The sequence below is a fragment of the Sturnus vulgaris genome, chromosome 6, assembly GCF_052056855.1.
Source record: "Sturnus vulgaris isolate bStuVul1 chromosome 6, bStuVul1.hap1, whole genome shotgun sequence".
Lineage (NCBI taxonomy): Eukaryota > Metazoa > Chordata > Aves > Passeriformes > Sturnidae > Sturnus > Sturnus vulgaris.
This window is the reverse complement of record NC_142248.1, coordinates 36,407,033-36,434,140: the sequence shown is the minus strand read 5'-3', so window position 1 is coordinate 36,434,140 and position 27,108 is coordinate 36,407,033. Positions and strand designations below refer to the sequence as shown.

General features: G+C 43.5%; 1 protein-coding gene and 1 long non-coding RNA gene across 2 annotated transcripts; one reads left to right on the top strand and one right to left on the bottom strand.

The window, feature by feature from the left end:
* Window position 1: 1 nt before the first annotated feature.
* On the top strand, window positions 2–7,187 carry LOC148223423 (uncharacterized). The gene is made up of 2 exons (XR_015804232.1): window positions 2–2,253; window positions 6,789–7,187. It is a non-coding gene; the product is annotated as an uncharacterized LOC148223423 (long non-coding RNA).
* On the bottom strand, window positions 5,630–25,931 carry HHIPL1 (HHIP like 1). Its single transcript, XM_014872013.2, has 9 exons — window positions 25,665–25,931; window positions 20,352–20,998; window positions 17,922–18,065; window positions 17,349–17,677; window positions 15,448–15,574; window positions 14,989–15,134; window positions 12,060–12,141; window positions 10,133–10,215; window positions 5,630–7,518 (listed from the first exon to the last, which is right to left on the bottom strand). Exons 1-9 carry the CDS (start codon window positions 25,929–25,931, stop codon window positions 6,947–6,949), a joined length of 2,397 nt encoding a protein of 798 aa, XP_014727499.1. The 3' UTR covers window positions 5,630–6,946.
* Window positions 25,932–27,108: the final 1,177 nt, after the last annotated feature.

Below are 27,108 nucleotides of genomic sequence, written 5' to 3'. Positions count from 1 at the left end.
CGGCACACCGAGATGCTCATAGTGCTGGAGCATCCTTCATACGAGGACAGGCTGAGACAGTCGGAGCTGTTCAGCCTGGAGAATAAGAAGGTTCCGGATAGACTTTTTTGCAGGGACTGCAAGAGAGCAGGAGAGGGACTTGTCACATATAACAAGGGGAAAGGGCTTTGAACTTAAAGAACATAGATCTAGATTAGATATTAGGAATAAATTCTTTACTGTGAGGATAGTGAGGCACTGGAACAGGTGTTCCAGAGGAGTTGTGGATGCCCTGTCCCTGCAAGTCTTCAAGACCAGGTTGAATGGGGCTTTGAGCAACCTGGTCTAGTGTAAAGTGTGTCCCTGACCATGGCAGGGGATGAGGGTGGAACTAGGTGATCTTTATGGTGCCTTTCAACCAAAACTATTCTATGACAGATACACACATATATATATGTGTGTGTGTGTGTGTATGGATATATGCTTTCCTGGGTGGAGATGATGCTTTGCACAGGTGCATGAGGAGGTCAGGAAGGATGCTGCACCTTCCTATGTTTGTTTACAAAAGTGTTTTTAATAAAGCTCATCTCTGAAGGCTCCTAGACAAACCAAGTGTCCCAAGACAAGGAAGGCAGAGGCTTTTTGTTTACTTTTAACTGTTTAAATTAGAAGAGACAATGGAAATGTGCTGTTGATGCTGGTGGGAATCAGCAGGTGAAGGTTTTTAGAGCAATCTGCTTTGAGCACTGTGTTATACAACATGCTCATTTCTCATCCGGACACAGGAGTATGAGCTGATACTGTTTTATTCAAAACAAGCAATCTAATACTCACACAAATTGCATAAGGATTGCAGGACACAAGGGAGCAAGCCATAAAAATGTGGAAATTAGTTTCTGATGAATGAAAAGTAATGCATGGGGGAAGACAAAATATGTGTATACATACCCATATACATGCAAACCAGTTATGTATATTTAGTGGTGGTACTTATTTAGCAACTTCACCTTAATGCTCAGTACAGATGAAAGAAGCAAGCAGAGCATTGACAGTGATTAGAAATGGGAGAGCAGGTAAAACAAGGTGCCTGAATGTACTGGCAGATGGAGACCTGGATAAACCTGGGGCACACTCACCATGTGGGAATACCTCATGCAGTCTTCCTACCAGCTCAGCTACCAGAACAGGTTAAGCCTTAAACTGGAAAAAAGATGAGTGAGGGAGGTTATGACAGGTGTCTGGAAAAACAGCAGTTGTCTAGAGATAAATAGGGACAAACCGAGTCATTACTTTGCATAATTCAGGAACAAGGAGGTGCCACTGAAATGATCCAACAGCAGGTGTAAAAGAGGAATACATTTTTCCCAACAAATTGTTAAATAGGGGAACTCATGGCAACAAGCTGTTGTGGGAGCTAAGTAAGTAAGCTGGCTCACAAGAAGCCAGGGAAAGCGATGGAGGATGGCACCAGGAACCATCACTGGCCTCAGCAGGACCTCTGCACTCTGGAGATTTCTGACAGGAAGAGCAAAACCTCAAATTGCTCAATAAAACCAAGAAGGTATGCAAACTATCTGCTGCATCCTCCTTTCTTCCCATCCTGCCCTTAGTCAAGCAGCCTTTCAATCACTGCATTTCAATCACAACCTCCATTCCTGCATTTGGAATCAGTCTCAGAATAATTCCTGTGAAAAATTCCTGCTTGCGCCTTGTTTGTGAGCAGCTCACTGGAAGGTGATAAAATGTTTCGTATTTTACACATTTTGATGGGAAAGAGAGGCTATGTGATACAGTTCTAGCTCCTGAGTAAATCAGGTAAACTCTCAAAATTAGGCTTCTCAGGCAAATATAATTATCAGCTGATAACTCCAATAAGTATTCAGCCTGGGTACGCTGCAGGAATTACCTTAATTTTTATGCTTTAAAGATGAACTTCAATAAAAACTTTCGCGTTCCAGCAAACTTTAATACAACCCTTTGTTTGTATTCTAACGTGTTTCTATACCCTTGAGTGAAAGACGTGATCCCAAGACACTCCTGTGTTTATGATCTGCCCGGGAGCCGCACGCTGCGCTGGGAGGATGGAGCAAGGCTGGGCTGGGCTGAGCTGGGCTGGGCTGAGCTTTCCTGCATGTCCCCTTGCTGCTGGGGACTGAAGTGCCACCGCGTGGACATCCTGCCAGCCTGCACACACAGAGATCTAGGAGCCCATCAGAGGAGCAGAGAACTGGGAACTGTTAACAGCTGAAGTTCCACGGTGAATTTGAAAAGCTGGTGAGATATACGGCTGGTCCTGCTCTCTTTTGCTTGGCTTTGCATGGCTATCTATGTTGGAAAACATTCTATTCTCTCTCTGAAGGTGCAGCATTGTTTAAGTTGTAAGTGAGGACAGCAAAGAGAAGGCAGAGCATAGGCAGCTCTTGTGCTGGGAAATGCCTTCAGCAGCACACAAATAGCCAGAGGGCTGGGCGTCCTTGTCACTCAGAATTTACCACGGCAGACGTGGACAGGAAAACTCTCATAACAAGTTAATAATGATAAATGAGCTGACCTAAAACCAGGCCTCTAGCCACAGATCATGCCCTATGAGTCAAAAGAAAATCTGCAGTGGATTAGGTGTTACTTACCCAGCATTGCCAAACACAGATCTTTGCAGTGATTTACACCCTGAGCCAGTTGTCCCCCAGCCCTTACATATTGAGATCCTGATCATTGTCAGTCAATAAAATTTTCCAGCATGGAGTGGACAAGTAAATGGCAAGATGTTAATAATAACAGAAACAGTCTAAGGGTTTAGTTGTTGCCAACAGCTAATGCCCCTGAGGAACTAACTACTTGATGTGATACTTGTATAACTGACTGAGCACTACAGACATTGTTTTGTTTTGTTTTGTTAAAAATAGCATCCCTATTTACCACATTATTGTAAAGGAATGCTTGCCATTTCCATCATAGTTGTTTTTCTGACAACATTGAAACATTGCTTGAGGCAGTTCTATATCTGCACCTGTGCCCTAGACATGAGAACCTTGGGAAAGTCATGTACGAGACAGCAAGGTATGAACGTACATCAAATGGGTTGCATGTTTTGTTGGTTTACAGAGGAAAAAAAATATGCTTTCTTAAAGCTTACATTTGGAAATACAGTTAGTAGTTACCAAAAGATACTTACATCTCTTTTCATGTAGAAAAATGTTTGTTTATGTCAGAAACTATCTAAGGGGACCAGTGCATCTCTCTTGCCAAGCTGACCTTTAGAGAGGACTACTGGCATGTTTCCAAGACGAAAGTAGACTTTGATATTGATACCTTGTGACTGTTTTACTCCTTTGTGCCTCTGAATTCCTTTGTTGACCACACCCGAACAGCGACAGGCTGAGCTCTCTGACAGAGGGACGAGTTTGTGCTGGGGACTGTCCCACATAGCCCTACCAGTGGTAACCCGGGAAGGGAGAGACAGGCTGAGCTGGGCACAGCCCTGGGAGTGTTTTGCTGGGTTTGGGCTCTGGGGCAGGGCAGGCGTTCAAGACCTGCTGTTCTCCCTTGGCCATCATAAATCCCAACACAAGGGTCTAACTGGTGAGACACTGAAGGCAAGACAAACACGATGGCAGCATGTGAAGCTGGGGCCCCAAGCTCATCTTTGCACCCTGTGCCAGTGTCACCTACAGTGCCACCACTTAGCTTTCCGAACTTGAGTCATGCCTGCGCTTATTAATGTGATACATTGTGCCTCATGCTGTTCATACCCTGTAGCCTGACCTGGGCAGAGCTGAAATTTCCCTGACACGGAGGATATCCTCATGGACATCCACATGGATCCTCATGGCTCCAGCCAGGGCTCAGCTCCCAGGAGGGTTTTGCCAGCATTTGAGTGAGAACCCCTGATACAGCACCCTACCTATCTCACTTTCCTCCACTGCTTGGGCAACCTCTACAGATCATTCCTATATATGTTGGGAAGAGTTATCTATTTGATTTTTTTGGAAAGAGTATGGTAAGTTCAAATGAAGGTAATGTCTATACTGTAGACTGCAACACAGTGTGGCAGTGCTCAAGTTGAATGCTGGGCACCACAGGGACATAAGTAAAAGATCCTGAGCTCTGGGCAGAGCTACTCTGCCTTAGAGGTAGAGAAAAAGACATGGAAATGCTGAGTTTACTCTGTTCCCTTAGAGATATGCTGGGTCCTCTATGTGATACAGCTGTGCTAACTTAAGGAAAGATATGTCAGGAAAAATGCAGGTGCTCCAGTCTCAGTCACAGACTTGAATCAGGAGACAAGGCAATAAACCATATTGCTACTAGACAAAAGTTTGGGACTGCCACAGAGTACATGAGGAAGTCTGGTTGCACTGTGGGCTATTTTAAGATTTATCCTGAAGTAGCATCCAGGAAGTATACTGTCGTGTTCAAGTGTAGCAGCAGGGCTTATTAGTTTATCTGATGCTTAATTGGTGTGACATCCTGCTCTAAAAAATGATATCAACAGATGAGATAGCAGGTATTTAAATGGATGTATACTTGTGTGCTTTAAATAGTACAGGCTCATAATTTAAATACCAGTGAAATAGATTGACAGATACTAGGACTTAGAACAGATATATTTTAAGCTCGGAAGGGACCACAATGGTCTGAAATACCTCCCCAGCATCATAGCAACGTACTGAGCTGGCAGGCACACAATCATGTGTGCTGAGCTGGCTTGATACTATTTGAACACCTTCCCCACTCAGTGTAGGCTGGGAGAAAGCATAAGAGGGAAAAAACCCTGTACTTACAAGTCTTGTCTCTTTCTCTGCTGATAAATATTTCCCTGTGGAGTTGGCAGCACCTGCATAGCAGCACCAGCAAACACGGGGGGTGCAGGGCTCTGTGCCAGGCACAGCTCGCTCTCACCCACAGCTGCTCCCTGGGGGCTGGCTCTCCTGTGCCTCTGGCTGCCACCAGAGTCTGTGTGTCACCCTGCCTGCCAGCCGGGGCTGGTGCAAGTCCCCACCAGCAATATCCGAGATGTACGTGGCCTCTGCTTCTTCTCAGGATGTTCAAATGGACAAATGAAGGTGCAGGGTAACTAATAGTTAAATTAGAAAATGAATACTTAATAGTTAGACTATGATGGTGAAATTCCTGCCTAATTCATCTGTGGCAGACATCCTGGAATCACCTCAATTCCTTTAGGGTAATTTTTATTGTGCAGATCTTTTTTTCTACCTAGAAGTTTTGAAGTATAACTATGACCAAGATTCTCCTTAAAATCTCCCAGACAGAGGGAGCTGAAATCTAGCCAATGAACCAAAAGAACTGGAAGAGGAATTCAGGAAAAGAGAGATTGTATCTGAACCTTCCATTTTCTTCCAGCCCTTTAGTCCTGCCAGCTCAATAGGTTCCAACTCTTTTAACAAAAGAATTTACAAAGGACTCTCCTGTTCCCTGAAGGTTTTGATGTGCCCGAAGTGAATTTCTGTGCTTGAAACAAATGAGTTTGCAACTTCACTGCAATGGGAAAGGCCTGGTAACAGTCTGGCGTGTGATGGCATTTGTAGGTTTTCAAACGAAATGAGAGTAGTACTTCTCAAAAGGCACTTTATACATCTGTTTCCCCTTTATACTTCATAAGAAGTAGGGGAAAATACTTTGGATCATCTGGTTTTGTGTATTGAAGGTGTTCTTTAATACCAAAAACAATTTAATGAGAATTTATCAGAAAGTTCAGGAAAAATATTTAAAACAGGTTAATTTACCCTATACAAGTTTCAGACTTAAGAAGATACCGTCAGCTTGAAATTGTGTTAAAATAAATATCCCCAGTAAGAGCTTTAGATGCAAGGTTTTGCTTGTGAATATTTCTAGACACACTGGTCATTTTACATTTGAAGTTTTTTAGGGTTTTGGGGTTTTTTTTGTCTTTCTCATGTTCTTGTTTGAGCAGCAAGACAAAACCTATCCTGATTACACCAGGGAAAACAAATAACCAGGCCAAATGCTTTCATAAGACAACATGTGTCTCCCATCACCACTCAGGTGAAAAATATTTCAGACAAAATAGAGTTGCTTTTTTTTTAATATCCTCTAAAAAGGGGTAAATATTACAGGATTATTGCCTCAGTGCATTACCTCTTGTCTAGTCCTTCACACCTGTGAAAAACTGAATGAAAAAACATGTGTCTTCATAAAGTGCGGGGAAGTAGAGAAAATATCCTCAGAGCTAAACTCGATAATGATCCCGTTCATCTAAAAAGGGGATAGATTTTCAATCTTGTTCACGTAAAAGGGGTTAGATTTTCTTTTCACTTAGGCTAATGTAAACTGCAGAAATATTTTTCATGCAGCATACTATGATTTCTTCTAAATCATCTGGTTTTGCTTATTCTTGATGACCAATAGGTTAATACCAATAAAAACATTACAGAAAAATAATTTTCCTTTAAGCTAGTAAGTGAAAAGTTTAGAAAAATATATAGTTCTGTGATATGCAAAGAAAGGCACAGGTTTAGAAAGGCACGTCCTTAGAAACCTCAGAGCTGCAGGTGGCACAGCAAGGCAAACAATGCAAATGCTTCTGTAAGAATTAAACACAGTCATTTGGGAATTTATCTTTTGGCAAAACATTGTGAAACACAGCTGAAGAATTTTGTATTTTGAAATGGGAAAGGGCAATAGGATGCATCTCTTTTTTGATCTATAAAGGCTGATGCTTGGAGATTTCTTATTACAAAAAAAATCCCAAAAACCATAGAAATGCAACCCCTGTCCACAACATACTCAGTTCAGTGCTTCGTTTTACTTTTTTTCCCCCTCTGAGGCAGATGCATGGGACGAACATGAAGAAAACATAAGATTACTCTGAACAGATGCAGCATCCTCAAGGCAAGGCACACCCTCCTCAATACTGCAGCTGGTTTAGAGGGCTGGGCAAGAAAGGGATGTGCTCCAAGTCCCTCGGCTGCCTCTCCCAGCTCTCCAGTCACCCGTGTGTCACCTCCTCCCGGCTGCACACCACGCCAGCATCCTCCTCGTGCGAGCAGTTGTGCGTGCCGATATCGGCATGGGAGCACTCCAGCAGCGTCCTCTCCTGCCCGGAGCACTGCACATCATCCAGGAGAATGCGGAGGGAGGTCCCTTGCCCAAACTCTGCCTTCTTGGCGGCCCGCACGGCGTAGGGGAAGCCAAGCTGGCGGCACACCACGGCGGCGGCAGGCAAGCCCCAGCCATCGTCGCACACCGTGCCCCACTGGCCGTGGATGAACACCTCCACCCTGCCGCGGGCGCGGCCGCGCCGGCCCCGCCGCATCAGCCGCACCGCCCCATCGCTGGGCGGCTTCTTCCTCCTGCGCTGCCCGCTCTCCTCTGCCCCCCTGCCCGGCCCTGGGGCTCTGCCGCCGGGCCCTGCCGTGCTGGCCGTCCTGCTCCGGTCCCCCGGGGCTCTGCCCGCCCCATCCACTGCCGGCGGGCGCGGGGTTTGGGGCTCGGGGTCGCCTCCCCTCGGTGTCGTGCTCTTCAGCCGCGGATGTGCTGTTGGTTCTTTCATAATAAACTCTGTTGGGGGAAAGCCAGAAAACCATGAGCCTGTCACTCTCTGGGTTGAGGACAACTGTACAAAACCAGTGCTGATTTTTGACTTATTTAACTAATTTCTTGGAATGCGCCTAATTGATCCTGTTGATAAGCAGCAACGCTCTTAGCGAGCCGGTATTTCCTCAGAGAAAAATGTCGGCTGCTGGTAGTTAGCAGAGAGGACTGAAGGGCTGAATGCCAACACTGAGCCTCTCCCAAAAAGGAAGCTCCAAGTGGTTTATTGGCAAATAAACCTGGCCCTTAAAGGGTAGCTGTAGGTTCTGGAGTTTCACATTCAGGAGAGGAGCTCTTCGCCACATCCAAAGCGTTTTACAGACAGGCACTATTTCTGCTCTTCTCTTCATTACTAAGGATTGGATCATTACCAGAGGAGAGCGTGGCCTCCCCACTGGGCCAGATGCTTTATTCAGAGGAGCTGAAATCGGGAACATTCAAAATCAATTCTCTCTGGCAACTGGAATGTGCAAGAGGAACGGAGTTGCCAGGACAACACATAAAACAGGATCTGGGGTTGGGTTTGTTCTTCCTTATGAAAAAAAAAAAAAAGGAGCCTTGAACTCTGAAGAGATGAAAATTCTTTGCTGTCACAGTTTCCAGGTGTTACTGGACTTGCTTATTCACATGTGCTTTATTTTTAGCTTAAAAATAAGTTTTAGTTTGCCAGAAGGAAGCAATTCAGAATTTCATGGACTAACATTCAACAGAGCTAGGACAGTGTCACAGACATTTGCAAAGACATCATGACTTTGAGTTATATCCCAGATTTATGCATTCTCATTCATCATTTGCTTTGTAGTACAGAGACAAGGAAAAATATCACTGTCTTATTTGTGCTTAGTATCTATTGTCCCCAAAAGACAAACCCTTGCACTGGTCCATGTTTTTCCAAAGAATGCTCTTTGAAAAGGAATTGTGTTCATGACATGAAAATATTTCCTTTCTTTGAAAGCTGTGGTTCTCAAGGCAAGAAACCGATTTGCAGGCCTTACCTGTGCACAGCTCATTTGCAGGAGCCTGGTCTGGCAAAGCACTTGAAAACCCTGGGGCTGATTGAATACTATGTAGGACTGTATGAAAGCTAATGGTCACCTGGGAGTGCTTTTCACCTCATTGGATCAAGTTGTCATTATATAATACTCTTTATTAAACTGTTTATTAAATACACTTCAAAAAATGCACTCATAGCTAATACAAGGCACATGCCCTGGTGATTCTGTTACATTCAGACTGAATACTAACCAAAACAATAAATATTTACAGCTACACATCCTTGTTTGCATGCTTCTGAATCAAAATGGTCATGCTTATTTTTCACCAAAAAGAGAGTGTTGTTCTTGAGACACTTAGTAGAATCTCTCCCACCCTTTCTAAGTTTTAATTTATGACAAAAACTACCTTGTAAACAAGCCCAAAGGATTTAGTTATATGTATACTTTAAAAATCTGAACTTTGGACTTGCATAGAGAATAATGCATAAGCAGAATCAGACAAAAATGGTTGAACATGAACCAAGTTACTAATATTTGGAAGCTGCCTGCACAGCTAGAAAAGGAGAATGTCTCTGAAGATACTGAGTGATCAGGCATGTCAGCAGTCAATAATTAGCCTTAGAATTTGTTCCACCTTAAAGACTCAATGTTGCAAGGTGCTGAGTGCCCCCATTATTCTCTGAAGCCAAAACCATAGGAACTGTTAGTAACTCAAATGCAATGTAATGTGATTAATGTAATTAAAAATTTAATAAAAGTATCCTTTAGACTTCAGAGTTCCTGCAGTAACATTAGCTTGTGACAAAGTTCATGGACTATACTGATTTGGAAAGCAATTTGCTGGGGTACTGCCTAGGTACTTACATGTGTAAATTAAATGCACAGGGGAAAAGAACTGTGATACTGCCTAGTCTACTTTTCAGATCCTAATATTGTGTTTAGGTTTTTGTATCTCACATAAATAATACTTGGCTTGCTGCAGATTCAGCTCCACCACTGACTACTCCAGCTTTAGCAGTACAATACTTCACGCAGCACGAAGTAATCAAAAGGCCCTGGAGGGCTTGGGTAAGCCAAGAGCTCACCTCAGTGTGTGATCACAGATTCTTTTGGGAGCATTTTCTCATCCCATATTTTCTCACTTTCAACTAACAATGACTCAGCCCTCATCTTGCTCAATGAGCTACTTTCCAACCCTTTACCTATCATATCCTTTCCACTACCTGAAGCCACTGCAAGAAATCACTTGTCACTGAAAAGCACCATTGAGCACCGGGTCTCTGGACAGGAAGAGTTACAGGGAAACAATGTTTGTGGTAATGAAATGGGTAGCATGAAAAAGGGAAAATTAACAGGGTCAGAAACTACAAAGTAAATTTCACACGGCTAGGAAAGGCGAAATACTGCAGGACTTACTTGAACCAACTCTTCAGATCCAAAACATCTGGAAAGATTTAATTTTGAGGATACTCTGAAGAGTGAAGTTCTGGGTAGTCTCCACACATGTGGAGAGATGTTTAAGTCTGGAGTTTGTATCTACTGCCAGCTAACAAGAACCAATAATAAACAGCAAGAGTTACACTTACTCTCCTTTGGCACAAAGGGGATGCGCTTGCTTTTGACTTTCACCGGTGATGGCTCAACTTGGCATTTTCCTGGTGGTGCTGTCCTTGAAAGACAGGGACACATACAGTGCACAATTAATTCCTTTCCTCTGGCATTGCAACACTTTGCTTCCCATTGTTTTTCTAAGAATATTATTCTTATTGGGAAAAAAATAAAAGTCTGTTTATATGATGCAACTAATCTCTTACAGTAGAAAACATAACTAAAGAATCACAGATCACAATTGATGAAAGTCCAAATATTCACAAGGCAGTGGAGTCCTCTCTCTGTTTTCAGTTGCCACTATTGAAGCCATTAAGGAAATAAAACATTGGCAGGTTCAAGCACTACAGAAAGAGATTAATCAAACTGAAAATAAAAATTACAAAACTAGACAGTATATGTTGAACATCTGACACAAAGGTCATGTGTATGCAAGATTTCAGACTGTTTTCACGGAAGCAAAATAACACACTATTATTCACACAGAAAGCCCAAATAAATGTCATGCCAAAAATGCATTAGTTTCAGAAAAGAACTCTAAGTGTCTCCTCCAGAGGCTTTTTCTTAGTATGGTGCTTTATTTTGACACAATTTGTTTGCCACAGAGACGTAGCTCACTTCTGGGAAGTCATATCCAGTTCATCACCACTTTCTCCTATGGCAGCTGTCTTGGTAATCCTCAGACTTCTTCAGGGGTTTCCAAATTGGTTCAAAAATGCATGATGCTTGCATTCGGAAGGTATAACTCCTGTGCAATTAGGCTTGTTTGCATTTGCATTTCTGTGGAACGCAGAGAGCTTCTCTCTCGACTGTCTACACAAGGATGTTCCTGACTTTTATGAATTTTCCAATTACTTGTTTTGGCATTCTGAACATGAACAAACCCTTTTTTTAAACTTAAACTTACTGCTTGTATTTGACTCCTGCTTTCTTTATTTTTGCAAAGGTTGCGTAATACCAGCTTCTTAATACATAGTTTACAGGAACTCTTCTGTTGCATTAGATAATGGAAAATGCTCCCGACAGAGGAGAGTTGGGGGAAACACATGACAGATCTAGGGGCTTTTTAACTTTGGGGACTGGCTTCAACATAAAACTAGACAAGTGGTTCAGTTCAAAATTCTCAGATAGCTAAAGCTGTAAATTTAATCCATAAAAAAAAGAAAAGCTACAAAAATCTCACTCTCCATTTCTGGCTGAAAGTAGCTTGGTGTTTAGCCAATAATAGTAACACTTTAAAAACAGGAAGATGGAAAAAACAGCTGTAAGTCTTCCCATAAAACACAGCTATTCCCTGCCTTGCCCAGTCTCAGATACAGGCACATGGAATACAGGAGGTGTAAAGATGGTCCTGTTTTCTTGTCCAATCCATATTGCTCTTTGAAACACTAAGAAGAATGCACTTTTTGGTATTCATGTCTGGTTTGCCCAAGAAAGCACTGCAGGTCACACTGGTCCTGCTTTGGCTGCAGTGGCCTGGAGGCACAGGGCTCTTGTGGAAGATTAAAAAAGGGATGGAGATGAACACAGAACAAACACCTTGAGAAAAACTGTCTCCTTTTGGGCAGGAATCTAGAGAAACTTTGCCTAAGAAAGACAAGCCACACATAAAATACTCCTTTAGCATTCAGGAAATCTCCAAACTCACATAACACCAACAGGCCCCATAAAAATTTGGCACCAGGCAGTGTAGACCCCCATGACTGCAGGAGCAAAGCAGACCCACAGTGGGTTACTCCAGATGTTCCTTAACGGGAAGGAACTCAGGAGGGCTCAGCATGGGAGAAGAATTTATTAGTCAGCCAACATCACTGATCACAGCATTACACATCCCACCCACACCATCACATCCACTCCAGCACTCACTGCACCATCACCAGGCCTTGCAACAAGAACATCTCATACCTGGAGGTGTCTACCACTTTGTACACCACTCCATGGGGAGCTGTGGCACTTGGTACACCAGTAGAAAGGAAGTACAATTCCCCTGGTAAAAAAAAAAGAAAAAAAAAAAAAAGCAGACACACCCATAAAAACTGTTCTATGGAGTTTCTGTCCTGTACAGCACAAAGGCATTAACTTGGTATCATGGTATCAGAGACCTCATCTGCAGTCCATTGACATAAAACACTCTTAGTGAGTGGCAGCTTTTACAAATTGTCATTTACAAATTTCCACTGCAGGTTCATCTGCCCAGACCTTCCTTGTTATCTCATTATGATCCATGTCCTTTGACTTCTCTAATGTAAAACAGTCAAACCCTGAATTACTTTTGTTAAAATGAAAAGAGAGGAAATTAAGAAAGTTCACTGTCTTCTGTTCATTTGGATGAAGTATTCCTTTGGTGTGAATTACAGGAGAACAAGATTTTGCTTTTGCTTTCTCTAGCACACTCACAGAGTGAGACATATCTCACACAAAAGGCATTTGATTCATCACAACTCTGTCAGGTCACATGTGCATGGCTTGACCTTCAACCAAACAATGTCCATCACCATTTATTTGACTTATTTTCTCTTAACTGCATCTCTATCCTTCTTCTCCTGTTGTGCAGGGGAGATTGGAATAAACAGTATCTCTGGCTCTCTTTTGAGAGCTCAAGTGCTTCAGTAGTGCAACAAAAAGGATCAGAGAGAAAAAATATATTTGCAGTATTTAAAAAAAAAAGAGAGAGAAAATAGAAAAACAGGCAATAGAGACTTGCTTAGTGAATAAGACAGATTTTCTTGGGTGTTCTGTGGGTAATCCAGGTGGAAGAACAGAGGTCAGTATGAGCAAACGATTGTGTAGACAGTTGGTGGCAGCTGAGGCTGAGCCTCCATCCTCCTACGTGCTCTCCTGTGTTGCCTTGGGCTGAGTTCCTCCAGATAATACCAGGGCAGAAACCTTTGGCTATCCCTGGCTGGTTTCCTCCTTTTTCTGGTGAGCTTCGTTAATGACAGGCTGGAGGCAGCCTTGGCCCAAATGAGGATGGGAAACACCTGACACTGAGTTTTGTGATGATGTGTGTTTTCCATCCTGCCCCTCTTCCCTGGAAGTTAACTGGCAGGAGTTTGGATGCTCAAGCCATGAAGCACACAGGCCACACATGTCACCTACAGACACAGTGCCCAGGGTGTCTCTGTCATGTTCTGCTGGCCAGGGATGGGGCTGGGGGCTTTATAATGGCTGTGCAATGAGCCAAAAATAGAAATCTCCCCATGACATTTACACACACCCACTGCATCAGGTAGATTAACATTCATCAGAGCAACAGCCCCAAAACTTAAATGCTTCTGTGAAGGAAACCCTGTTAAAATAAACTCTGTGGCAAACTTGTAAAAAATGAGATTTAAATTTAAAAAATGAGCACACTAAAAAGGTGCAAGAGAAGACTGGTCACAGCAGATAAAGCAACCTCACTACACTGTTATCAACAGATTTCTTTCCATTACTATAAAGCAAAAACAAGGCAATTAACTACCTCTGAAAAGAAACTCCAGCCCAAAAAGCACAGCATAGGGCAAAAAGGTGGCAGCATTTAACCCCTGCTTTGTGCAGACTCTGTTGACAAGCACAGGATGAAGGAGATCATCCTCATATGCATGAGCAAGGACTGCAGTCAACAGCTTGATATTGCACTTGGCATAAAGCTGATTTGAACTAAGTTATTTGATTATAGGGTAAGATATCCTTCTCACTACAGCACTGTGAAATAGCTCTAAATTCCATGAATATTAACCATTAAAGAAAATGGAATTTAACTCTAAAAAAAGAGTCAAATTTTCAAGCTATTACTTAACTTGGACGATTTGCATTCACATGATTAAATTTGCATTTATATGATTTGAGCAACATCCAAACTTGACATAATCTGCAGGAAAAAACAGATGTTTAAAAGCTGAGGCATTCTGGAAGCAGGTGCTTGTGATCATGAGCCAAGACCTCCCAGGAACAGGACAGAGCACAGTCCTGCATTGCTGAGTTGCACATAAAGCACACATCACAGGGCTCATCCTCTGACAGCCATGGGCTGCATGGGCTGCACATTCTGCAGCACTCTTGTACCAACAACAGGAGACACCACCAGCTTTCACCCCAGGACTCTCTATTTCCTCCTCTTCAAATCCAGCAGCTCCCTTCTAGAAAGCAAAATGTCTCCAGTCATGAAAACACAGCAAAGCTCCAGAGACTGTATCCTTCAGTCCTACACAAGGCAAAATCTCAACTGGCACTTATAAAAGATGGACTTAAGATTCTTTTGCTGATGCCTCATTCAAGATATAACATAAGCTTTCGTTCTGCTTCACCTGTAGAGGTACAAGTACCCCAGCCCAGGGTGAGCAGATATATAATTGCTGTTCATGACATCTGCTTCCCTGTATCCATTAATAATGCCTGCAGCCTTCTTGACTAGACAAGAACACAGACTTGCTCTCCCTTGGGTATCAGCTCCTCAGGCTCCCAGGGCTTGCATTCCCCACAGCATGGCACTCTGAAGAATCAGGTTTCTTTTCTAAGGTTTGTTTTCCTCTACTTGCCCCCTCTGCTTCCTGTTTTCCAGAAGGAATGTGTGTGGGCAGCAGCACGTCCAGCACAGCAGACTCAGTCCCAAGGCAACTGACTCTCCAACTCCCACTGCAGGCAGTGCATGGCACACAGACCTCAAAATTAGCATTGTAACTTTGGTTTGATATTTGGGGGATGCTGGGAATCTGGCATTTTAAAAACTTGTGCTGTGCCTCCCCACTACCCGCTGCCTGCCAGGATTCCTCTCTGATCCCTTCTCTGGTGTTTTATTCTGAAGAGAAACCAGAAACACACCTTTCAGTGTGATATAAAGTTACAAGATTACCTGCTTCATCTTCAGCAAAGGAGATGATGTATTGATAATAGTTATTGATAAGCCCGGGGAACATGCACGTTTGTCCTGTCCCCATGCAGATTTCACTGTACTGCCACTGTCCAGTAGCATGATCCTCCTTCAAAGACATCAGGCGTCTGCAAGGCAAAAGAACAACTTCTACAACCTGACCCAGATGATCTATGAATATTAGCATGGACGCCTGAAAGGATATTTAATGCTTCCTATTCACACTAGCTGAAGTAGGAACTGCAGCTTCTCTGAAGAGTGAAAGACTGTTAATATTGACCCAAATGTATTACACACCCTGTAACCCCTTGTCTTTCAAGGACAACACAAGCACACGGAAAAACAAGAGGGGAGGGTTGAAGGGCTATCAGGTTATTTTGAGGGAGGGATTTTGTCTGGGGGTACAACTTCCTAAGGTGAGTGCCCTAAGCGTTTACTTACCCACTCATAAAATCACCAAATATGTACAGGCCATTCAGGTTTGGAGACTCACAACCTCGATAGACGTAGCCTCCTGTAACAGATTTCCCCATTTTGTGTGGGTAAGCGTAAATCGGAAGCACATCGTCTGTAGGGCAGAAAAGATCTGTGACTTGTTTTGCACATGCTGCAGAATAGCTCTTTATCTAGATTGTTCTGAGTCTGGCAGAGTACAATCAAGTTCCCTGGTGCATCTTCTATTTAAATTAATTGCCAATGGAGCTGGATATAGTTTGATTTTCACCGTTTCAGAATCACATTTGATCGCCCTGCTCCTCACCAAGAAACCTCAGCACTCTCCTGATCCCTTCTCCTCCCACTACAATCCATCTCTGTTAGCGCCACTTCTGGCACATTTCTACAGACCTCGTCTGGTTTAGCTACAAATTCACAGGTTACTCCTAGAGTCACTGCACCCATGTGGGAAATGTTTGCCCAGTGAAGCTTTGTTTAGGTGGTAAAAGGAAAAAAAGAAATGGGTGACTCCAGACTGTAGGCACTGATGAAAAGATATGTCAGATGTCAGCACAAATAGCTTCTGTTCCTCTGAGATGGAGAAGCAACTCGAAAGGGCCATCAAATATTTATGGGATGGCACAGGCATGAATGATGTAGTACTGGCATATTCATTGTGAAATATAAGTTAAATTATAAAACAAATGTAAAACGGAGAGAGATGTCCTGATTTTGGGGGTCTCCATTAGGTGCTTCCTCCCCTTTCTTTTGGGACTCCTGGTACTCTTTCCTCCTCATCCTCACAGCCTTTCTCCCTGCCCACGTAGCAGATGTTGCAAACGCAGCAGCTCTGCCAGCAAGGAATTTGCACCAGGGGAATTTTGTCTAAAGCAGGTGTTTTCTACACTTCAGCTGTACTTATCATTCTAAAGGGGCTGTGACATTTCACTGTTCTAACAAAGGGTCTCTAAAGTCATCAAAAATTGCTCTGAATCCCCAGAGACCTCAGTAAAGTGTCTGCCATGAATGCTCATGTGGAGCATTCTGTCACACAGGAGAGCAATAAATGAACTTGAACAACTGCTTCAGCACAGGGAGTGCAAAAATCTGCTCCTTGCTCTTGACATTTTTATAAAAAATACTTAATCACTCTCATACTCATAGTGAAGTTAATAAAAGGAAAGAATTTACACTGAGTTACTATTAGGAAAATACTAAACACACAGCACATAGAAAAGAACCAGAATATCAGCTAATGCAAATCAGTGCAAGCCCAATCCACTGCCCCTCTGAATCTCTGAGAAGAGGTTCTAGCACAAGATACGGTCCACATAAGCCCTTGCAATTCAATATGTTCTGACTTCACATGTTCACTGGAATTTAGCCAGCCAGCAAACATCCTCAATCCAGTTTTGAATAGTTTAAAGAAATGAAAATAAAATGAGGTTTTCCTTTGTGGCATAGCTAAAAGAAGCAAAAATACACCATACATTCAGCTACCTGCAAAGCACGCAACATGCATAATGGTTGATCAGTCAATGTTTTTCTCTCTTTTTTTAAAATAAGGATACTACTTCTCAGTTATGGAGAAAAATACAATTCCTCCAAGTTTTTCTTGCTCTTGCACAAAAGCTTATTTTATGTGGCAAAGATGAAATTGTCCCTCTAAACCACAGAATCACTAAGTAATTTCACTAACAACATCAATCACCTAGAAAAACAACAGCTAGCACGTTTCACTTTCCTCCTAACTCAGAAACGGTAACATTTGTACTTTCAGTATTTATGCGTGAGCCAGTTCCCTTCTAGACAGAGGCAGCAGAGGTTTACATCTCAAAAAGGTGTGTTTACCACCAAGCAGCCAGGCTTTGAAGGCAGGAATTAAAAATGACAGCACATCTACTTACCCAAGGAAGAATTGGTGCAAAGTTTTTTATCGTAACAGCTGAACCCTTCCCTCGCCCTCCAGCCGTAATTTTTCCCTTTCTCGACGATGTCGACTTCTTCGTATTTATTCTGCCCCACATCTCCACAGAAGAGCCGCCCCTTGCCTTCCTTGGTGCGGGGGTCCCCCCTGTCGAAGGAGCAGCGCCACATGTTCCTCACTCCGTAGGCGTAGACCTCGGGGCGAGCCGTGGGGTCGCTCACAAAGGGGTTGTCAGGAGGGATTCGGTACAGGGGCCCCCTGTCGTTGTTGTTCACGTCGATCCGCAGCACTTTGCCCAGCAGGGCTGACCTGAATTGGGAGAAGAAATGAAAAAAATATAAAAATAAGACGGCACTTTGGCAAAAAATCAGAGAGGGAGGCGGTTTGGGAAGCCTAGGGTTTCATTCTTTCTGTTTTAGAAAAGACAAGTCTTTGAATAGCTCTGAAAAAAGAACCATTTCAAGGTAATTGCATTTGCCCCCAAATAGCCTTCACGTGGCTGGCATTGATTTCCCACACCCTGGAGCTGCCCTAGGGGTGGATCCACTCTTACTTGTTCTGGGCATTTCCAAACGTGCCAAAAGGATCCCCAGCCATGCCTCCGTCTCCAGTGAAGATATAGAGATACCCATCATCTCCAAAGAGCAGCTCTCCTCCATTGTGGTTGGAAGCAGGTTCTTCTATTTCAAGAATTATCCTGAGTGAAAATAGGGAAGAAGCAATAACCTACTGCACAAGCACTATGCAAAGGGTAGAGCAATGTCACGACAATGAGCTCTTGACAGATGGAAGCAGCTACAGATTGGTTTTGATACAAATTCCTCTATATCCATGTTACTGAATTTTTCTTGGGCACAGCTGATTTTCTAACCTTAAATGGTTTCAACATATTTTCCAGATTACAGAAACACCAAATTGTGTAATATGGAAAGTCTGAGAAATCACATGACAAAATATACTTTTAATTACTTAAACTTTTCCTCTGATTCTGTCTTCTTCCTTGTTAAACTTCTTTTTTTATTTTTCTATAATTTATTAAAGAAAATGCATCTGAGCTTATAACCAATTGGAAATTGTAAAAGAAAGGACTTCAGTCAATCTGTGCATCTGTACTGCTTTTGGCACAATCCTCCCAGGCGCTTCCAAGGCGAATATAAAACTTTTCAAACATGAAGAAATAGTTAAATTCTTAAAGAGAGAAGAATCCCTAAATGATAATTACACACTCAGGACCTTATGAGTTTAAAGAATAGTTAAAAGCAGCCCCACTAACAAACTGAATTTATTAAAGGTTATTCAAAGCAGTACCAACAAAATTTACCTTAATTTTAACCCCAAACTCTCTATTTTATTTGTTTATTTAATGCACCTGAAATCCCTTCCATAGCGCAAACGGGGAAAATACACAAATTATAATTTTATAGAATGGTAAAGCCACAAATATATGCAGTGGACGTTCCTAGGTATAACAACTGAAGTTTATTATTTCCAGCTTCGAAAAAAGTCCAGATTTCATGCTGGCAGTGCGTCTTAATAGTTATGAAAGTAAATTATATCATTTACTGACACCACCTCATTTTTAGACAGTTTTTTTCCCCTTCTGAAATGTTGATAGTTATTGTGAGCTGTGGGAAGGAACCCAGCTATGGAGTTATTGTCACCCCCTGCTAAATGTCAGCACCTCTGTGTTAAGGTAAGCATGCAAGAATGCACAGGTTCCAGCTGACAGAAGGAGTGAGGGAGCATCCTGTATGGACACAAAGATTAATCTTCCTCAGCCTCCCAAAGAAGATGGAAAAAACCAAAATGCATTGAGGAACATCTGAGGATAAGCAGACACACACATTTGTGCCGAGGCAGTGCACACCACACGTCAGCCTGAGCTCCCTCTTGGGCAGCAGCTCAGGATGAAGTCAGTGGGACCTGTGCCTACACAAGCACAATAGGACCACAATTTTGTTTTCTTACGCTTTAGCCGTACTAACCATAAGCTAAGTAAGCACAGAAATTGTTACAAACATAGAGCCTGAGGATTCTTAAACAAGACAGCTCATGGGCTGTCAATGTCTGCAGGTTTCTGATTTGCTTTCCTGAGTGCCAAGTTGTAAATCCTCTTACCTGTCATCTACAGTGCTGTTTACACTGGATTGCTGCAATTGCTTTATAAACCAGTATCTCCTCTCTATTATTAGGTTATGTGCATTTTTGAGCTAGAATCATCCACAGCTGGGTGTTTGGAAAGCCTCTAATAAATTCCAAATAACGAAGTAAAAATCTTAGCATTAGTAGTATTCAAGAGTCTCTTAAAACAGTGGTTCTATAACACAGTTCTGCAACAGGTTCTAAATCTACAAGCTCGACTCCACAAACAAGTCTCTCATCACCCGTGCAGAACAACTACAAGACCAGACTCAAACAAATGACATTTCCAAATACAATGCACTCAGTAATAATACAGTGACTTGTGTTTTACTTAATTTGATATTAAATTTGTAATAGCAAAGAGTTGAGTTGTGGTTCAGATAAAGAAATACGGGAACAAATCCATCTTTGCTCTGGTATCAGTTTGCTTATACTAATTTTGGAAACTTTTGGCTTTGGAATGAATTTCACTCATGCTTTGCAGAAGTCTTTTAAAGGGTAATCACAAAAGTACAAAACAAACAAATAAACCTCCAAGCCCCACCCAACAATAACCTCAAAATACTAACTATAAATAATGTTTAATCCATGTTTAGTTAAATCCTCTGACATGCCAAAATTGAGAACTGTATATGTTTTATCCCTGAACACTCGCAGTTCATCCATGGAGGACACATTCTTCACCTCAATACACTCGGCATGGACTTGGACTATCATGCTAGCACTCTGGAATGTAAAAACATTTGGCTAAATAAGTATCATTCATTAATAGTCCTTAAAAATGCACAAGTTGCCCTCTAAGATCTTAAATTCATTTGCCAGAGAAACTTGTGAACAATACCTTTCAGAACCATGGTCCAAGGCATTCATGTCAGCAGGAGAAATTCTGAACTCACTGATACGGATCCTCTCTTCATAACGAACTTCAACTGAATAGTAGACGTACACTTTACCATTAAATTTGAATTTAGGATGGAAGACAATACACAGAAACCCTCTCTCATCTCCTTCCCAAGGTGAGGTAAGCACAGCTTCGCTGATGTTCAGAAATGGCTTTTGGAGCCTGGATCCATCGGGGAGGTAGGTCCACACCAGGCCGACCTGCTCAGCGATGAAGAACCTGTGGGTGCCATCGTTGGCGTGCACCATGGCCACGGGATTGCGCAGCCCGTTGGCCACCTCCACGAGGCAGAGCTGCAGACAGCCCTCTGCATCAGCAGTGACCAGCCCCAGGTTCTGGTTAAGGTTCTGGTTAGCCAGCAGGTGTGGGAAGCAGTAGTCAGTGTCCTCCAGGGACAGGTAGCGGCAGAACTTTGCCATGTTGTTTTCCAGTGCAATTAACTCTGGGTCTGCAGAGAGAGAGCGGAAAATGGAGCGGCAGTTCTGCCACACTTGCATGCAATAGTCTTGGCATAGTCCTGGTATCGTCCTCACGGGGGTGGAGGGATCTTCAGCATCATACAAGTGAGCTGCATATGGAGAGCATTCCTAGAGGGAGGGAGGAAAAGCTTCAAGTCATTTCTTGGACCAGATTTGAAACAGCTGAGCAGTGATACTAATTGGAGATCTTTCATCTTAATTACAAGATATGTTGTAGTTTATTCTAAGATATATTAACAGAGGGAAAGATCTTAGAAAGGGGTTTTTTCTCAGCACTCATGGAAGTTATCTTCAATATTCCTGGTGAAAGCTGACTTCCTCAAGCTGTTACTCATTTATTCTAACCACAGAACTTTTTTTTAAAAACTGCAATGATGCTTGTGTTGCTACATCACCCTCGTAGACTGCACTGGGGAAAAAGAGACTTTTCTTCCTTGGATGCTCTGACTTTAACTATAAAATAATAAGATCCATCACAGAACAGAAGTGAAACCAAAGAGTCAGCTGAGAAGATTCAGGCCCTGCATCTCCATACTGATGATAGAATGGGAAAGGCCATCAGAGCCAAAGCCTTGGACATTCATACCTCATAATCTGATAATCCAGGCATGCACCTCAAACATCATGTGATTTACAGCTTGGAAGGAGTGGGATGTGAAAGTGGAGGAGGAGGGGAGGACACCATCCTTGATTGGGTCTAGCTACCTTTGGTGGTGGGCCTTTGCTTACAGATAATTTATACCCCCAGCCAGGAGTGATGAAAGGCATCTCATGATCATGACATGGGTCACCAAGTTCTGTGAGGGATGCTGAGGTTACAGGATTTTAGACAGTGAGCACAAAATGGCCATAATCCAGGACAGGTCCACTGGCAGCAGCTGCAGCTCAGCCCTTGTTTATGGAAGGTGTAGCCTTGGAAATCTACTTAAGGACTGGGTCAAGTTCACACAGCTCATTGTAATCTCCATGATGACAACCCTACAGACACATTTTCCTTATGAGAAAGCTGCAATCCAGTAAAACCGTCTGTAAATTACAAACTGACCAAAGTGACTCAGTTCTGTTTTGCAAGGGTTTTTGCTTGTAATAAACACAATATTTTCCAGTTATAATGCATCTTCCCAAAAAGTACTTCAAAAGTGCTCTTCAAATAATGCAGCATGACTCTGTGGAGGTTCAATTATTTTCAAAGTTATATTTCAATGAATACCTGAGGCAACGAAGGTCAGAAGAGAAACTACTACTTAAATAAACTCTGTATTTTTAAATTACTATCTGGCATTGTTTCTTCTTTTACTAAGCAAAACCAGCTTAATTAAAAAAAAAAAAGAGAGAGCTGTTTCTAGATCTATAGGGAGATATTTCTTAGTGCAGATTACAACACTATTCAATAGCTGAAAACATATAGCATCTGAGATTCTGAACTGTTTAAATTAGCTGATAAACATACACAATATTTAATTTTTATTTTATTTTCTATTACACACCATAATAAACTGAGAGGCCATATAACAGATCATTAGTGTACAATAAGCTTTCCTCCTGGAATGTCAAGCCATTCATTGCAAAATGAAGGTTATTATGCTTTCAAATGAGCAGCAATTAATGTGGTAAAAAGAAGATTGCTTGTGACACAAAACACTGAAATTACACAGGCAGATTGGGTAACACACTCGGCTTGGTTACACGAGGTGTGCCAGGGACAGAAAGAGACAGAGCATTTGTCAATTCACGTGTAATGACTGAAAAATTGGTCTTAGAAAACAAATTGAAATGAGACATAAAGGGAATTTGATGGGAGGGCTGGATGGGAGCTCAATCTGTTCTTGCCTATGGAGGTTTCCCATTCAGAAAGAGGAGGCCCCTCACTTGAGTACTCAGGTGCACCTCATCCTCTGAAACCTCTTTCAAAGCAAGCAGTGATCTTATGCATTATAAAGCAGTGCCCTGGTTCAGCATCAGAATTAAAAATAGCCCAGAGACATGGATTCCCTGTCTCTGCCATTCAGGATGATCACCACAGTCTCAGGTGTGTCTGAATAGAAGCTGTGGGCAAGTTCTTCCCTCCTTACAACATTCCTGGTGGCATACAGCTAATTACAGCATCATTTCACTGGCAGTGATATTCAGAGATCTATCACTAGTCTGAAAGTACCTAAGCATGTCCTAGGGTATTTTCAAGACGTGAAATATTTTCCAAATTTTATTCTGGAAGAGATGGAGCCTCATGCCCTATGCTGAATTTCTCTGCTTCTGAAGCAAATGTTGCCTTCATATTCTCCTGTCATGTTCACATAACTCAAAATACCAAGAAACTCTACCCTTAGTCAGAGCTCAGGATCAATATTAGATCTAAATTGTCATTTCCAAATGATGATGTCTGTTCATTAATTTTAAACTATGTTGTGGTCCAAAGACCGAGGAAACTAATGGGCAGATGATCAGTAACTTCAGTAGGGTTGGAACAAGTTTGTACTATGAAAACAATTCATCAGAAAACAAAACAAGACACATTAAGACAAGCTAGCCAAATGCATCCTGTCTGTTCCAGGAATTCAGTGGCAGCTCCTTATCTGGGGGATTCCAACAGTCTGAATCTAACAGAACACCCACAGCAGACAATGTCTTATTTACTGCTGCTATCAGCCTGGAGGAAACAACAGGACTCCTCGGAAAAGCATTTAACTTCCACATTATCCCCGACCTTCCTTGACCACCTCCATCTAGAAACTCAAGCCTTTAAGCAAGCTGTTCCCCAAGAAGCAGAGTGAGGCATCTGCTCTTGCAGTTCGGTGGAGAAGGCTCCAAGGTAACCTTATGGCACCTTTCACAGGAGAACTGAAGAGGGACGTTTTACAAGGCAGTGTGGTGACAGGACAAGAGGTAATGGCTTTAAACTGAAGGAGGATCAATATAGATTAGATTTAAGAAATAAGTTGTTTATAATGAGAGTGGTGAACTACTATAACAGGTTGCCAAAAGAGGTGATAGATGCCCCATCCCTGGAAACATTCAAGGACAGGTTGAGCAACCTGATTTAGTTGAAGCTGTCCGTGTTCATTGCAGAGGAGGTTGGACTAGTCCTTTCCAAATCAAACTATTCTATTATTCTATGAATTCAAGAAAAGGCAGGAATCCATAAGTACAAACTGAGACATTTGTCAAAATAATTTGATCACATTTGAGAGAAATCATTAATTGTGAACAGGAAGAGACAGAAGCATGCTGACTTAAGTCACAGTAACACACTTACTAATTCAGGTCTAGGATATAAATTGTTTATACAATGAATGGAGGCAAAATGTTCTAGACTGTTTGCAATGACTGAACTTCCATGACATGCCTGTGCAGCCAGAGGCAGTGGTTTGTAGCCACATCTGGGCTGGTGATGTACTGAGCTCACCAGAACATTTCAGTGAATCATTGCTTCCACATTGAAATATTCCTCTGCTTCTGAAGACATTTTCAGTGGTTGGCTTTCTGACAAACACAGGAGATGTAGTTAACACTTCCAGAAGCAGGAGAGGACTCTTAAGACACTGCTTGTTTCAGAAATATATTCAAATGTTTTTTTGCTTCCAGTATGATGTGAGACGAAATAGAAGTAAATTCTCTAGAACCTGGTGTGGAAAAGTGTTGCCTTTTTCTTCATGCCTTAAAGAACCCAAGAGGTACCAGTAAAATGCTAAGAGCAGGATTTCTGAAAGGCCATTTTGATCCCATCCTGACCACAGCAGATAAGACTCCGCTGTGTGAATTAATTTAAGGTTTACACTTGCACAGTGCTGAGCTGCTACTGCTCTGTCTCAGGGGCATTTTCATACATGTGAGGCCTCCACTGATGGTAGAGTCAGACACTTGGCTCTGTGCAGACTGTGATCATCCCATTATCATATCTGGCCCCAGAACATCAGCTCTGAGTGAAAATTCCCCCCTGTGCAGGATGGCCATCACAGAGGTTCCTAGGCCACATCCTCAGGCATTACTCTGCACCTGTCACCAGGACTATTAGCACCTGGCACATGCTAAAAGTGCTGTAATCCAACACAAAGAAAATACCTGACCCCATCAATTGGTCATAACAAGGAGCAAGATTTGTGCAACCACGTGCACTGTGGGTTTCTTCACCAGGTGTGGTGCCCTAACCCTGGGAGGATGAGGAGAGTCTGAAAACTGTAACTGCCCACATACTTATCTCAGAGTCTGCTGCTCCTAAACTAAAGAACAGCAACATCCCTGTTCCTCTTTTAGACAACTGCTAAAGGACAAAAATCTGCTGGGATACTTGATGCTGGGCAGTCACTCCTTCCAGTGCCTGGGAATACATGCCTACGCTGCTGTGCTATCCCTGATGCACAGGATGCCCTGTGTGGGTTGATGTACTCATGCCTGTGCCCAGGTGCTGATGCCATGGCTGATGCACCTGTGGGTGGGTACTCCAGTCTGGCCTTGGGAATTAGCGACCTGGCTTGCACTTTCCTGGACTGTCCAAAGTCCTTGTACCAGTGCACAGGATCAACGCACCCATGGGATCAGTGCACCCATGTCTGGGCCAAAGCATCCATACCCGGGCTCGATGCAGCCCTGCTTGAGTAGATGCACACAGACCTGGGCCAAAGCACTGCGATGGGGCAGAAGCATCCCTGCCTACACCAGAGCTCCGGGCAGGGGCTGCTGATGTCCCCTGCGCATTGGAAAGCCTCTGTGTGGCTGAACCCTGCGCGGGGGGATCCCCCCAGCGCAGCAGGAGCTCCGGGAGCGCCGGAGGTCTCACCTGGCAGAGCAGGTCCTGCAGGTGCCCGGCGCAGGCGGCGTAGGTGCGCTCGTCCAGGCTGGCGCTGAGGTGGTAGAAGCGCTGGAGCAGGGCGCGGTCGCGGCGCGGGTCGCAGCAGCCGAAGTCGGAGTAGCGGCGGCAGAAGGCGAGGCCCCGCGGCGGCCGGAACGGCGGCTTGAAGTCCAGGCACTGCGGGTGCGGCCGCGCCGGCCGCGGGGCGATCGCCGCCGCCAGCAGCAGCGCCAGGGCCGCCCGCGGGCCCCGCATGGCTCTGCCGGGGCACGGCCGGAGAGGTGGGCGCTGCCCCCGCCCCGCTGCGCCCCGGCCCCGGCTCGGCCGGCCCCGCTCCGCCCGCCGCACCGGGAACGCGGGCAGCGGCCGCCCCGAAGGCTGCCCCGCTCGCAGGGGCCGGCGCCGCTCGCCGCGCGTGTCCCTGGTGGCTTTGGACAGGCGATTTTATCCTGATTCCGCCCAGAGCGCAGCCGGGCAGGTACTGGCTGGACGGTGACGGAGGGTGTCACACAGCTCCGGAGTGGATCGGACTGGGAAATAATTCCTTAGACCGGCTCCTCCGGTGATGTCTGCTGGACTCGGTTCTGTCGCTGAGGCACTCGACAGAATAAGAATACTCGGAGTTTACGCAGCTGATGGACATGTTTAATAGCAAGAAAACCCAACTTCAGTACAGCTAGTGCTTCTGCATCCTTTGTCAATCTCATACTGGGCTGAGTGATTAGATTTAACTTTGAGGCTGGAAAGAAGTGGTCTGGTGTAGTCATTACACCATGTGGCCCCAGGCAGCCTAGGTGACATACTTTGCTCTGTGAAGCACTCAGAATGGTGCTCCCGTTAAAATAGGACCGCTGAGGGTACTTTCCTTTACCCTACAGCTCCTCAAGGCACACCCCAGGAAAATAGTTACTACACATACACATACACATACACATACACATACACATACACATACACATACACATACACATACACATGATATCATATGTGGTGTTATCAGCTAGAAAGATCTAGTCCCATGCAGATGGCACTTTTTTTTCTGTTAACACAGCTAGTCAGAGTGTATTGTGTATTTCAATATTAACACACTGACTGTCCCTCCAAGACAAAGAATGGAATTCATGCTGATACTATTTCTAACTCCTACTTTGAGACCAAAGAACTACTGTACAGTGCATGTAGACTATAAAATCACTGCGTGGCTTGGAACATCCTGTCAGGAGGCCATATGTGTTACACATTTAATACGAGTTTGTTTTCTCTCCATATGCTTATGTAACTGCTTATGGTCACTCAAAACTCTCCAAATGTGCAAGCAACCAGAATACCCGATGATCTCGCTTGAGAAGTCTCTGCCCTTTTATTTTTAGTCACTTAAAACCACTTTTTTCACAGACACCCTTCACAAACGCTTCGGAAAGCACATGATCAA